Source organism: Oncorhynchus mykiss, chromosome 19 (assembly GCF_057628025.1).
Source record: "Oncorhynchus mykiss isolate SJ-2025 chromosome 19, ASM5762802v1, whole genome shotgun sequence".
NCBI lineage: Eukaryota > Metazoa > Chordata > Actinopteri > Salmoniformes > Salmonidae > Oncorhynchus > Oncorhynchus mykiss.
In genome coordinates, this window is record NC_143040.1 from 54,109,506 (window position 1) to 54,122,835 (window position 13,330).

Genomic DNA, 13,330 nt, shown 5'->3' on the forward strand with positions numbered 1-13,330 from the left:
AATGTCTGATGACTTTGCTTTCAACAACACCCCTCATTTTGAAGTCACCACCAATAGGTTTAAGCAAAGTATAGTGTCATTGTTTTCAGGAAAGTCTACCCATGGCGATAGGAGGGGCAGGAGGCAAACTAAGGGCAAGAGCAGGGCAGCCACCGTATCTAGCCTTTCTTCCACCGCAACATACGTGAGCTTGGACCAAGTTTAGTGAGACTTTTAGATCAAATAAAATCTCAGTAACTTCGAAGAGATGAAAAGAAGCATGGAAAGCTTTCTGGAGTTTTCAGATAATTTATACCAATATTATATTATTTTCTAAGTAACACTAATAATTGTTGGTATAAGGTTGTTTTTGTCTCTATTCCACTTGTGTAATAACAATGACCAAGCATTCTACATTTGTGTGAGGTCTGCCTATCTTAAAACCCCATGACACAATAGAGCAGGGCGTGGGAGGGGCCATCCAGTTGTGCATGCAGCGTCGTCACATTGTGCTCATGTGTAAACGATGAGGTCCACGACCAAACTGAAATTCCCCTAACCATCCTCACTCATTCTCCACTTAACCTCTACATACATTGTACAGAGGTATCCTGGTAAAGCACGAAATAAAAAAGGCGCTTGGAAGCTGGAAAGATACGTTGTCTGTCCGCAATCGGAGGACGCGATTCTTCAAGTGGTTATTTTGGCATAAGATCAGGTAAGCAGCGCAGCTGGAAACGCGCGATTTAAGGGGAATTGTCTTTTAGCTCATCGGTGGGCTATTTATGAGAACTTCAGACAACGAAGTGAATTTTTTAAACGATAAATTATCTGAATTCGAAATTATAAGCAGGTGATAGGTTTTCCCGTTATGTTCCCAGTGACACCATGAAAATGGGAGCAGTCGAGAGCGCAAAATAAAGACAGTTCCACAACATTGGAATCCGTAGCACTAGAGTACTTACTTCACTTGATTATCAAACAGAAACACATTTTCACATCTGTTCGAAAGAGTAATATTACTGACATAAGTCTAGCCTGCCTGTATTGATAATGATTTAACAGATGGCAATTCATCTAATGGACATCACATCCCCCATTATCCCTTATTTATTTTTAACAGATGATTACAAGAGTGAATATCCTGACATAATGCATTTTGGAAATTGTCAAACATCTCCTTAATGTTTCCCATAGACACAAGGACTGCTTGTGGGTGATGCAGGTCAAGTAACATCAATGGAGTCCTTTGGTCCCTTTTGACAGAAACACAGACTGATGTGGTCTACATATGGCCTATGATGCATTTTTAACATATTCACATCCAGCTAATAAAATCATGCTTTGTGCATTGCACTGTTTAACAGTAACCAGGTTGGGATACACTGTCCAAATTCAGTTGGAGACCTTAGCCCTGTTTATATAAGGCTCTGCTTATTAACATCACCTTCTGGTGGCACTTTCATGCAAGCATGATCTCAGGATTGTTGTATGCACCTCTATGAATTTATTGTTCAAGGCAAGGCATGCTCAACTTCATCATTATAACCAGCATGGCCCGTTCTAGGCATAAGGGGGGGGGTCCCTGACCAAAATAATATAAATAAATATAGAATTACATTTCCTTGTGCATCAGCAGTTTCTCTCGTGTTATGCCAGTCACTGAATTAATCAGCCATGTCAGCTAACAGTTTTAAGATTGGTAGTTAGTCTAGCCAGATATCTAAACTTGAAGTAATCATGGCCGAATACCGACCAGGCACACAGGGCACGTGCACAGGGGCCCTGACCTCCAAAGGGCCCACATTGATTTTGTTCGTCATTCCCACACAGATATTATATTAACATGGCATAAGTCATTACAAAATGTGGGAAATTGCAGAAAATTTGCTTTGAAATGGAGGGGAAAAAATCTCCCCCAAATGGCAAATTTGGTAGAATTGCAGGAAATGATCTATAAAACTGCACATTTCCTCTCTCTGCCCCATGGCAAAATGAGTAGAATTGCATGAAAGGTGTTATGTAATTGCAAAGTCTTCTCTCCACCTCATTGCAACATGTGTAGAATTGCAGAAAATGTGTTCTAAATCTGAAACATTTTCTCTACACCCCAGAGCAATTATGTGTAGAATTGCAGGAAATAAATGTCAAGAGGGGGGGCACTGTTTTTCCGCGAGGTGGGGAACCCTCCAAGTAAATCTCAGGGTCCCCAAAAAGCTAGCGCCAGTCCTGAGAATCAGGATGAGAGGGCTCTGAAATATCACTATGTATAATTGCCACTAAGCAAAAGCAGCCCACTCAGGGCTTTGTGACTCACAGCATACCCTCAAAGGAAAAGGCTATATGGACCTGACCTGCAAACCAACATTTCATTTCAGAATTGGTTAAAATTAGGTAAAGGGTCAGTTTTAGATTTTGGTTAGTCATTTTGCAGGTCAGCAGCATTCTTATAATCTCTATCATCCTCACAGCTGTGGGTTGCTATAGTATTCACATAGCTTGGCATTGGCATTGCCATAACAGATCATTCTCTTCGGGTTATCGTCACAACCGTGTATCTTTCCCCTCACGCCGACACCACGATGGCTCTCAAGAAACTACACTGGACTTTGTGCAAACTGGAAACCGCATATCCTGAGACAATATTTATTGTGGCTTGGGGACTTTAATCAAGGAAACCGGAGGAAAACGCTACCAAAGTTTTATCAACACAACGCCTGCGGTATCAGCTCATCAAGAATTCTAGACGATTGTTACCCCTCCTTTCAGACATCTGCTCTGAACTCACAGGTCTTAACATTGAAGTCAATAACATGAACAAGGTTTAAATTCAACCTCTTCAAATTCGCAACATCAATGAAGATAGTGATACATTTATTACAGGCTACTAGTTCTAGAAAATTAATACCAGATGTGAAATCTCTCATTACTACTCCTAGTAGTGCAAGTGAGGAGATGGACATCGCCAACACATTATTTTTTGGGGGGGGCTAATAAGTCACAGATACAATTATGTTGAGGAGGCTGATTGGAGATGCTCAAACAACATAGAGATAATCCCAGGTAATCCATCTTGATCTTTTAGAGTTATATATTTTTTAATGAGCTTTTCTAGTGGATTAAGTCTGCATTATGGAAACACGACAGTAGGAACTGTAGGCAACAATGTTTGCTCTGAGATGACCTGGGCCTGTCACTCATGGTCAAGTCTGGCATTCCAGTGACAACAAATACGATAAATTCCATAAACACTGGGCTTCATGTGGCTCAATTCTTACCCCAGCCATGTTGTAGTTTATTTACTTTCTTCTGTTTGGCTTACACAAAAAATACCTGCACTCAAAGTGATAAGAACAAAATCTTTCCTTTGAAAATACAGGCAGATTTATCTACGCTGTATGCATGAGCTGAGTGCTTACAAGGAAATCAATAGGGATAATCTTTTATTATATAATAGAACATCGTTTTTACAGTAGAATAGTGGGTTGAGTTGTTTTAATGTAGGCTGCTTCCCTTGAGTACAGTATGAGTGTATTCCTGACCTGCAGTGAGTAAGCCAATGTGAGTGTGGCTATGTGGGAGCTGTCACTGAGCATAAAGAATGTGCAGAAGCAACAAGCTAAAAAAGAATGCCCCTTTCTCCCTTTTTATCTAGATGATCCACAACTGGTCCAGATGTATGTTTATAAACATAAGCTCTCTCTCTCTCAAACTGAGACCAGGTCAGCATTGTGTGAGGAACAACATTTTAAAAAGAGGAACACCAAATCTTGCTGTGGCAGCATGTTTTTCTTGTGTTTCCTGTCTCAGGAAATTCCCTTCCTTCCTATTTCCTACTGAAAACTGCATGACCCATGTTGGAAAGTCCTGCTGACTTATCTAGGGAACCCTACATGATGTTCATGGATTTCTGATGTGTCCATGACTGTGTTCATGACTGATGTTGTGGAATTCACCTAGACTAAATCATTCTGGGTCATTCCAAGAAATTAGTTTATTTTGCATTCATTTGATATTTTAAGTAGAAATTGTGCACAAATATTGAATTTTAAAAGTCTGTTATATTAAATGAAGTGTCCTTTATTATAGACCACATGGACAATTCTATAAATCTGAATGGAAGACCTCCTTCCCTAAAGGCTTTCTCATCCAAACTTAATGATGGTGTTGGTGTCGTACGCAGCCACGCAGTCGTGGGTGAACAGGGAGTACAGGAGGGGACTAAGCATACACCCCTGAGGGGCACCCGTGTTGAGAGTCATTGTGGTGGATGTGTTGTTGCTTAGCCTGACCACCTGGGGGTGGCCCGTCAGGAAGTCCTGAATCCAGTTGCAGAGGGAGATGTTCAGTCCCAGGGTCCTGAGCTTAGTGAGCTTGGAGGGCAGTGTCATGTTGAACGCTGAGCTGTAGTCAATGAACAACATTCTCACATTCTCACACTTTTTGACGGAGGATGAGAAGGCCTGGCTGCCATGGTAACATTGTCACACTGGCAGCCCAAATCGGGGGTGGAATCAGCCACGCCACAAACGTGTCTGGAATAGAACAGCTCCTTTTTTTGCCTGTTGAATTATAGGGAACTTGAGAACTGAATGGAAATCCAATTTGTAGGAGTTTACAGTTTCTTACATTTCAGGGTTGACTTGAGTTCCATCTAAATTCCCACTGTGGTGGAATCTTATCATCTGTACCCAGTGTTTTTACCCCTTTGTTATTCTGTGTAGATTGTTCGAGAGCCTTTAAACTCAACACAGAAACATTATTTACATAGCCCAGATTCCTTAGCTAAGGCCATGTGTTGGAGAGCTGCGTGCAGAGCTGCAATTTGGTTGTTTATATTTATCCTCTCCAATACCATCTCTTTAGGTTAGTCTTGGCAAGTGTGATATAATTAAAGGCATTTTGGGAGGAAAATGAATGGTCTCAAACACACCTAACGCCTGGTTCCATTAATTCCATTCTATTCATTATTATGAGCCATCCTCCTCTTACCAGCCTCCTCTGCTGGTTACACATTGCAAGAGATGTTGTGCATATCTGGTAGTGGTGCAGGGTACTGTGAGGGAGAAGTGTTCTGGGGCTATCCCAGAAAAGGTCACTTGTGTGATCAAAATGTGCCACTCACGGTCTGAGATCAGATGAGCTTATTAATATCCTGGGTGGTATTTTTCTCTTCACAGTGATACTATTACTCAAAACCTTGTTTACAGTTGGATGTAATTGAAAATAGAGTATATACACAGAATAATATCTCCCATAAATATGCACAGTCTTTGTCATGCCTGTCTTTGTGTTTGCTGTTGATTAGCTGACAGCGAGTCGCTTCCCTTTCACTGCAGGATTAAGTTTGGATGTTTGGCATGACTAATGACGACAGGACTGCTGACATATCCTTCACTTGTCCCACAATGTGCAGAGCTGTCATTTCTTATGAATGTGCTATGTTGTGATAAAGGCCTGCATCCTTTAGACAGGAATGCCCTGAAACAATTCTAATGGGGACTAGTTGTCCTGCATATTTATGCAAAAGTCCATCTGCAGGTCAAATAGTTAATGGCTTGTTTGCACAAAACGATGCCAATAACAGTTTGACTATGAACGGCAAAAGAAAACTCACTTTTCACCCTTTTCAGCACTTTATAGTAAACAGGTTTATGTTCACTATGATGCTGAACTGAACCTCTTGCCCCCTTAATTAATTAAACTACCTTAACTTCTGTCCACAGACCCTCTCCATCACCATGTCAGTGAAGTCGGATGGGAAGAGGAAGTGGGCGGCGGTGAGGGGTCATCTGGGCTCCTCCCAGGACTCAGACACCCAGCTGGAGGCCAACCTGGAGAGTGCCGACCCAGAGCTGTGCATCCGCATGCTCCAGGTGCCCAGTGTGGTCAACTACTCTGGGCTGAAGCGTCGTCTGGAGGGCAGCGAGGAGTCCTGGATGGTCCAGTTCCTGGAGCTGAGTGGGCTGGACCTGCTGCTGGAGGCCCTGGACAGACTATCTGGGAGGGGCTGCTCCCGCATCACAGATGCCCTGCTGCAGCTTACCTGTGTCAGCTGTGTCCGGGCCGTCATGAACTCCTCTGCTGGGATCCACTTTATCGTGGAGAATGAGGGCTACATCCGCAAACTCTCCCAAGGTTCTACATCACCTAGGAATGAGGAGAAATGCAGTGTTTAAAAATGTGTTCCACTGATAAAATAATTAAATTATTTCCGCGTTGTACACCAATTGGTGCCCAGCCCGTATGGGCTTATGAAACAGGATATCAAGTATGTGTGCACAAAACAAAAGAAATATATACAGTACACATGGCACGTTGTGTTAGTTCAAAAGTTTGGTGTCACTTAGAAATGTCCTTGTTTTCTATGAAAACGTACATAAAATGAGTTGCAAAATGAAAGGAAATATAGTCAAGATGTTGACAAGGTTATAAATAACAATTTTTAATTGAAATAATAATTGTGTCCTTCAAACTTTGCTTCGTCAAAGAATCCTCCATTTACAGCAATTATAGCCTTGAAGACCTTTGGCATTATAGTTATCAAGTTGTTGAGGTAACCTGAAGAGATTTGACCCCATGCGTCCTGAAGCACCTCCAACAAGTTGGATTGGGTTGATGGGCACTTCCTACGTACCATACGGTCAAGCTGCTCCCACAACAGATCGATAGGGTTGAGATCTGGTGACCAGTGTGTGTTATTTTGCCCATCTTGATCTTTTCTTTTTATTGGCCAGTCTGAGATATGGCTTTTTTTTTGCAACTCTGCCTAGAAGGCCTGCATCCCGGAGTCGGCTCTTCACTGTTGACGATGAGACTGGTGTTTTGCGGGTACTATTTAATGAATCTGCCAGTTAAGGACGTGTGAGGCGTCTGTTTCTCAAATTAGACACTCTAATGTACTTGTCCTCTTGCTCAGTAGTGCACAGCGTTGTACGAGATCTTCAGTTTCTTGGCAATTTCTGGCATGAAATAGCCTTCATTTCTCAGAACAAGAACAGACTGACGAGTTTCAGAATTGTTTTGTTGTTGTTTCTGGCCATTTTGAGCCTGTAATCGAACCCACAAATGCTGATGCTCCAGATACGTAACTAGTCTAAAGAAGGCCAGTTTTATTGCTTATTTAATCATAATAACAGTTTTCAGCTGTGCTAACATAATTGCAAAAAGGTGTCTAATGATCAATTAGCCTTTTAAAATTATGAACTTAGATTAGCTAACACAACGTGCCATTGGAACACAGTAGTGATAGTTGCTGATAATGGGCCTCTGTACGCCTATGTAGATATTCCATTAAAAATCTGCCATTTCGAGCAACATAAGTAATTTACAACATTAATAATGTCTACACTGTATATCTGATCAATTCAATGTTATTTAAATGGACAAAAAAATAGCTTTTCTTTCAAAAACAAGTCAACTTTTGAACAGTAGTGTATATACAGTACCAGTCAAAAGTTTGGACACACCTACTCACTCAAGGTTTTTCTTTATTTTACTATTTTCTACATTGTAAAATAGTAGTGAAGACATCAAAACTATGAAATAACACATATGGATTCGTGTAGTAACCAAAAAAGTGTTAAAAAAATGAAAATACAGTTTATATTTGAGATTCTTCAAAGTAGCCACCCTTAGCCTTGATGACAGGTTTGCACTCTTTTTTGTTGTTGTTATTTGTAAAAAAAAAATAGGGGGTGGATCAGCTTTAATATTGCTGATAGATTGTTGCTTCCATCAATGTAATTGTCTGCACCATTTCCTATCCTCCATATACATTTTTTTGTAAATATATATATGTATATATACACACACACATAAGCATTCAGACATTTACACATATACAGTTGAAGTCAGAAGTTTAAATACACCTTAGACAAATACATTTAAACTCCGTTTTTCACAATTCCTGACATTTAATCAGAGTAAAAATTCCCTGTCTTCTGTCAGTTAGGATCACCACTTTATTTTCATGTGAAATGTCAGAATAATAGTAGAGAATGATTTATTTCAGCTTTTATTTCTTTCTTCACATTCCCAGTGAGTCAGAAGTTTACATGCACTCAATTAGTATTTGGTAGCATTGCCTTTAAATTGTTTAACTTGGTTGAAACGTTACGGGTAGCATTCCACAAGCTTCCCACAATAAGTTGGGTGAATTTTGGCCCATTCCTCCTGACAGAGCTGGTGTAACTGGGTCAGGTTTGTAGGCCTCCTTGCTCACATGCGCTTTTTCAGTTCTGCCCACAAATTATCTATTGAGGTCAGGGCTTTGTGATGGCCCCTCCAATACCTTGACTTTGGAAGTATGCTTGGGGTCAATGTCCATTCGGAAGACCTATTTGTGACCAAACTTTAACTTCCTGACTGATGTCTTGAGATGTTGCTTCAATATAGCCACATAATTTTCCTCCCTCATGATGCCATCTATTTTGTGAAGTGCACCAGTCCCTCCTACAGCAAAGCACCTCCACAACATGATGCTGCCAGCCCCGCGCTTCACGGTTGGAATGGGGTTATTTGGCTTGCAAGCATCCCCATTTTTCCTCCAAACATAAAGATGGTTATTATGGCCAAATAGTTCTATTTTTGTTTCATCAGACCAGAGGACATTTCTACAAAAAGTACGATGTTTGTCCCCATGTGCAATTGCAAACCGTAGTCTGGCTTTTTTAATGGGAGTTTTGAAGGAGTGGCTTCTTCCTTGCTGAGCAGCCTTTCAGTTTATGTCGATATAGGACTCGTTTTACTGTGGATATAGATACTTTTGTACCTGTTTCCTCCAGCATCTTGACAAGGTCCTTTGCTGTTGTTCTGAGATTGATTTGCACTTCTCGAACGTGGTTGAAAAACAAGTTTTAAAGACTCCAACATAAGTGTATGTATACTTCCGACTTCAACTGTATACATAAACTCAAGTCGTACTTTATCAAAAGCCTTTTCAAAATCAGCTATGAAAACTTGTAACTATCATCTGTGGAAGAAGGTGTGGACCAAAGTGCAGCGGCGCAGCTCCGGACAGGAGGGCGACTCTGGCAGCTCCGGACAGGAGGGCGACTCTGGCAGCTCCGGACAGGAGGGCTGGTCCGTGGAGGAGGCACAGGACAGACCGGGCTGTGGGGTAGCACTGGAGATCTGGTGCGTAGCCTTGACACCACTCCTCCAGGCTGAATGCCCACTCTAGCCCGGCACGTGCGGGGAGCTGGAACAGGCTGCACTGGGATCTCCTGGCGAACTGGGGAAACCGTACCTAGAGCCGGCGGGGGATCCTGGCCCGAGGACACGCACTGGAGGTCTGGAGAGCAGGGCTGGCACCATCCTCCTGGCTGGATCCTCACCCTAGTCCGGCAGATGCGGGGAGCTGGAATGTAGAGCACCGGGCTAAGAACGCGTACTGGAGATCTGTAGCGCCAAGCTGGCACAAGACGTGCAGGGCTGGGGAGGAGCACAGGAGGCCTGGTGCTTGGGGCTGGCACACCAGACCCCTAGCACGCACCTCAGGACGAGAATGGAGAGCTGACTCAGGTGACATCAAATCGAGGACATGCTCCATCGTGTGGATGTCGTGCCTCATGCACCAACACAGCAGCTCTCTCATTCCTCTCTCCTCCAATCTCCCCATCAACTCCTTCACTGTTTCTGCTTTGCTGACGTCGCTCACCTCCAATTTCACCCTGACTGGCTCTGGTTCCATCCTCTGCTCCGCCGACCGTCCCGTGTGCCCCCCCAAAATAAATTATTGGGGCTGCCTCTCCTGGCCACACTGCATGGTCCTTTGGTGGTGGGTAGTTATGTAACGATCATCTGTGGAAGAAGGTGTGGACCAAAGCGCAGTGTGGTACATGTTCATACTTTTATTTGAACTAAACACTGAAATAACTAAAATAACAAAGCGAATGAACGAAAACCAAAACAGTCCTGTCATGTGCAGAAAGACACAAAACAGAAAACAACTACCCACAAAACACAGGTGGGAAAAGGCTACCTAAGTATGGTTCTCAATCGGAGACAACGATAGACAGCTGCCTCTGATTGAGAACCACACCCAGCCAAACACACAGAAATAGAAAACATAGAACACAAAACATAGAATGCCCACCCCAACTCATGCCCTGACCAAACCAAAATAGAGACATAAAAAGGATCTCTAAGGTCAGGGAGTGACAAAACCATGCCTGGTTTCCCCGATAATCCATAGTATTCTATTGTTTCCAGTACTCGTCTTAAATTATCTCCAATGTATCGTCCATGTAAAAAATCTGTCTGATTAAAATGAATAATATCTGACAAAATCCTTTTAAATTCTATGTGCCAAGCATTTAGCTAGAATTTTTCCATCACAACACTGAAGTTTAAAAGACCTCCAATTTTTTAAATGGACTGGATCTTTATATATACCACTTGGATCCTGTTTCAGTAATAATGAAATCAGACGTTCTTGTTGCGTGTCCGATAATCTGTTTATATAGGAGTGATTAAAACTTGCTAATATTGGTCCTCTGAGTATATCAAAAAATGTTTGGTATACTTCCACTGGTATGCCATCCAGGTTTGCACACGCTTGGCATTCTCTCAACCAGCTTCACCTGGAATGCTTTTCCAACAGTCTTGTAGGAGTTCCCACATCTGCTGAGCACTAGTTGGCTGCTTTTCCTTCACTCTGTGGTCCAACTCATCCCAAACCATCTCAATTGGGTTGAGGTTGGGTGATTGTGGAGGCCAAGTCATCTGATGCAGCACTCCATCGCTCTCCTTCTTGGTCAAATAGCCCTTACACAGCCTGGAGGTGTGTTGGGTCATTGTGCTGTTGAAAAACAAATGATAGTCCCACTAAGCGCAAACCAGATGGGATGGCGTATCGCTGCAGAATGCTGTGGTAGCCATGCTGGTTAAGTGTGCCTTGAATTCTAAATAAATTACCGACAGTGTTAACAGCAAGGTTCGTTCACCTACTCTGCGTCTCACAGCGGTTGGAACCAAAAATCTCAAATTTGGCCTCCTCAGACCAAAGGACTGATTTCCACTGGTCTAATGTCCATTGCTCATGTTTCTTGGCCCCAGCAAGTCTCTTATTATTATTTGTGTCCTTTAGTAGTGGTTTCTTTGCAGCAATTCGACCATGAAGGCCTGATTCACGCAGTCTCCTCTGAACAGTTGATGTTGAGATGTGTCTGATATTTGAACTCTGTGAAGCATTTATTTGGGCTGCAATTTCTGAGGCTGGTAACTCTAATGAACTTATCTTCTGCAGCAGAGGTAACTCTGGGTCTTCCTTTCATGTGACGGTCCTCATGAGAGCCAGTTTCATCATAGCACTTGATGGTTTTTGCGACTGCACTTGAAGAAACTTTTAAAAGTTATTGTCTTAAAGTAAGGATGGACTGTCATTTCTTTTTGCTTAGTTGAGCTGTTCTTGCAAAAATATGGACTTGGTCTTTTACCAAATAGGGCTATATTCTGTATATCACCCCTAGCTTGTCACAACACAACTGATTGGCTCAAATGCATTAAGGAGGTAAGAAATTCCACAAATTAACTTTTAACAAGGCACAGCTGTTAATTGAAACAGATTCCAGGTGACTACCTGGAACAAGGCAACGGGTGGCTACTTTGAAGAATCTCAAATATAAAATATATTTTGATTTGTTTAACACTTTTTTGGTTACTACATGATTCCATATGTGTTATTTCATAGTGTTTATGTCTTCAATACTATTCTACAATGTAGAAAATAGTACAAATAAAGAATTTAATGAGTAGGTGTGTCCAAACATTTAACTGGTACTGTATATATAATGTAAAGGCCATAGTGAGCATAAATGCACATACATAACATTTTTATTCAGTTGTAGATTTAGGAGTACAATGGCAACATGGAACAATTCAGGTCAGATATAGGCTATTATGTCAGACAAAGTGTATGGAGTGAGACACTGTGTGGAGAGACAGTGCATTGCAACATCTTCACATACACTGACACACTTATCATAAACACAAAACGTTTTCAGAAAAGTGGCAAAGTTCACGTCACGTTTCCTTAAATTAAGCCATAACATTCTAGAGGTCACCAGACAAGGGAGAAAGAAAGAGGCAGGATGTAATATGAGGACCATGACCATGGTTGTATTCATTACATCTTGCAACTGAAATCAAACCAAACAGAACCAAACAGAGCAAACAGAAAAAACAGGGAGGGACCTACCTGAATTTGTCCAATAGAAACTTTCAATGAAAAACATTTTCCGTTCCATTTCGGTTTTGCAACAGACAAAATGTTTTGCAACACGGTCAACACAATGAATACACCCTATGTGTACACTGACTGTGACAATGTCTTACCACAGCCTTGGACACGTCCAATACCATGGTGAAGAAGCAGGTGTTTGAGCTGCTTGCTGCCCTGAGCATGTTCTCCTCTGATGGGTACCGTCTGGCCCTGGATGCCCTGGACCATTACAAGGCAAGTGTCATACAGCCAGACAAGCTTTCACTAATGGACAGAGGCTATGGAAATATATACCATTCATCTACAGGATAAGTTGTCTGATTGTGATTTAGGAAGGATAATGAGAGGAAAATGCTGGGGGGAAAGTACACATAATAGTGTGTGTGATTTTGATGAAAGCTGACAGAAATCAGATATGACAAAAAAAAATGTTACATGCTATTTCAGCTCAAATATCATTAAATAGGATAATTAAAGTCATTTTTATTAATTTCATACATTACTGAATAACCATATGACTTAGCCCCCAGAAATGTCTTCTATTGTACAGATGTTAGACTGCCTAAGTAACTTAATTCTGTTATCTAGTTACATCCATAGTTGTCAATACATTGATTAATGTTACTTTCTGATCAATATTAAACCATTCCGTGTATGGGGTGGGGGGTGGGGCTGTCCTCACACAGTGTGAGTGAATGATATACAGTATGTCTAATGTGTTCATTTGTCCCGTAGGGTGTGAAGACCCAGCTGTATCGCTTCAGTGTGATCATGAACGAGCTGCAGGCCACAGACAACATGCCCTACATTGTCACCCTCCTCAGTGTCATCAACGCCATCATCTTTGGGACAGACGACCTGCAACAGAGAGACAAGATCCGCAAGGAATTTATTGGTACAGCGCATTGTTTACCTTCATTACTCAGCCACTTGGCAGAGATTCAGTTCATCTGCAAGGTCACACAGTGGCACATTGTTAATGACAAAATGTATATTGAACAAAACTATAAAACGCAACATGCAACCATTTAAAAGATTTTACTGAGTTATAATTGAAATATTTTCATTAGGCCCTAATCTAAGGATTTCACATGACTGGGAACACGTATATGCATCTCTTGGTTA

The 13,330-nt window shown here is 41.7% G+C and overlaps 1 protein-coding gene across 4 annotated transcripts in view; it reads left to right on the forward strand.

Moving 5' to 3' along the window:
- Nucleotides 1–13,330, forward strand: part of LOC110497965 (inverted formin-2) — a 27,061-nt gene continuing 13,731 nt past the window's right edge. For all 4 annotated transcript variants that reach the window (XR_016488995.1, XR_016488996.1, XM_090211370.1 and 1 more), the window contains exons 1-4: nt 1–697; nt 5,706–6,117; nt 12,324–12,439; nt 12,941–13,100. Coding sequence is in view for 2 of the 4 variants with exons in the window: in XM_090211370.1 (XP_090067496.1) it covers nt 5,721–6,117; nt 12,324–12,439; nt 12,941–13,100 (673 nt within the window). In the remaining 2 variants the exon portion in view is untranslated. The remainder of the gene's footprint in view (nt 698–5,705; nt 6,118–12,323; nt 12,440–12,940; nt 13,101–13,330) is intronic.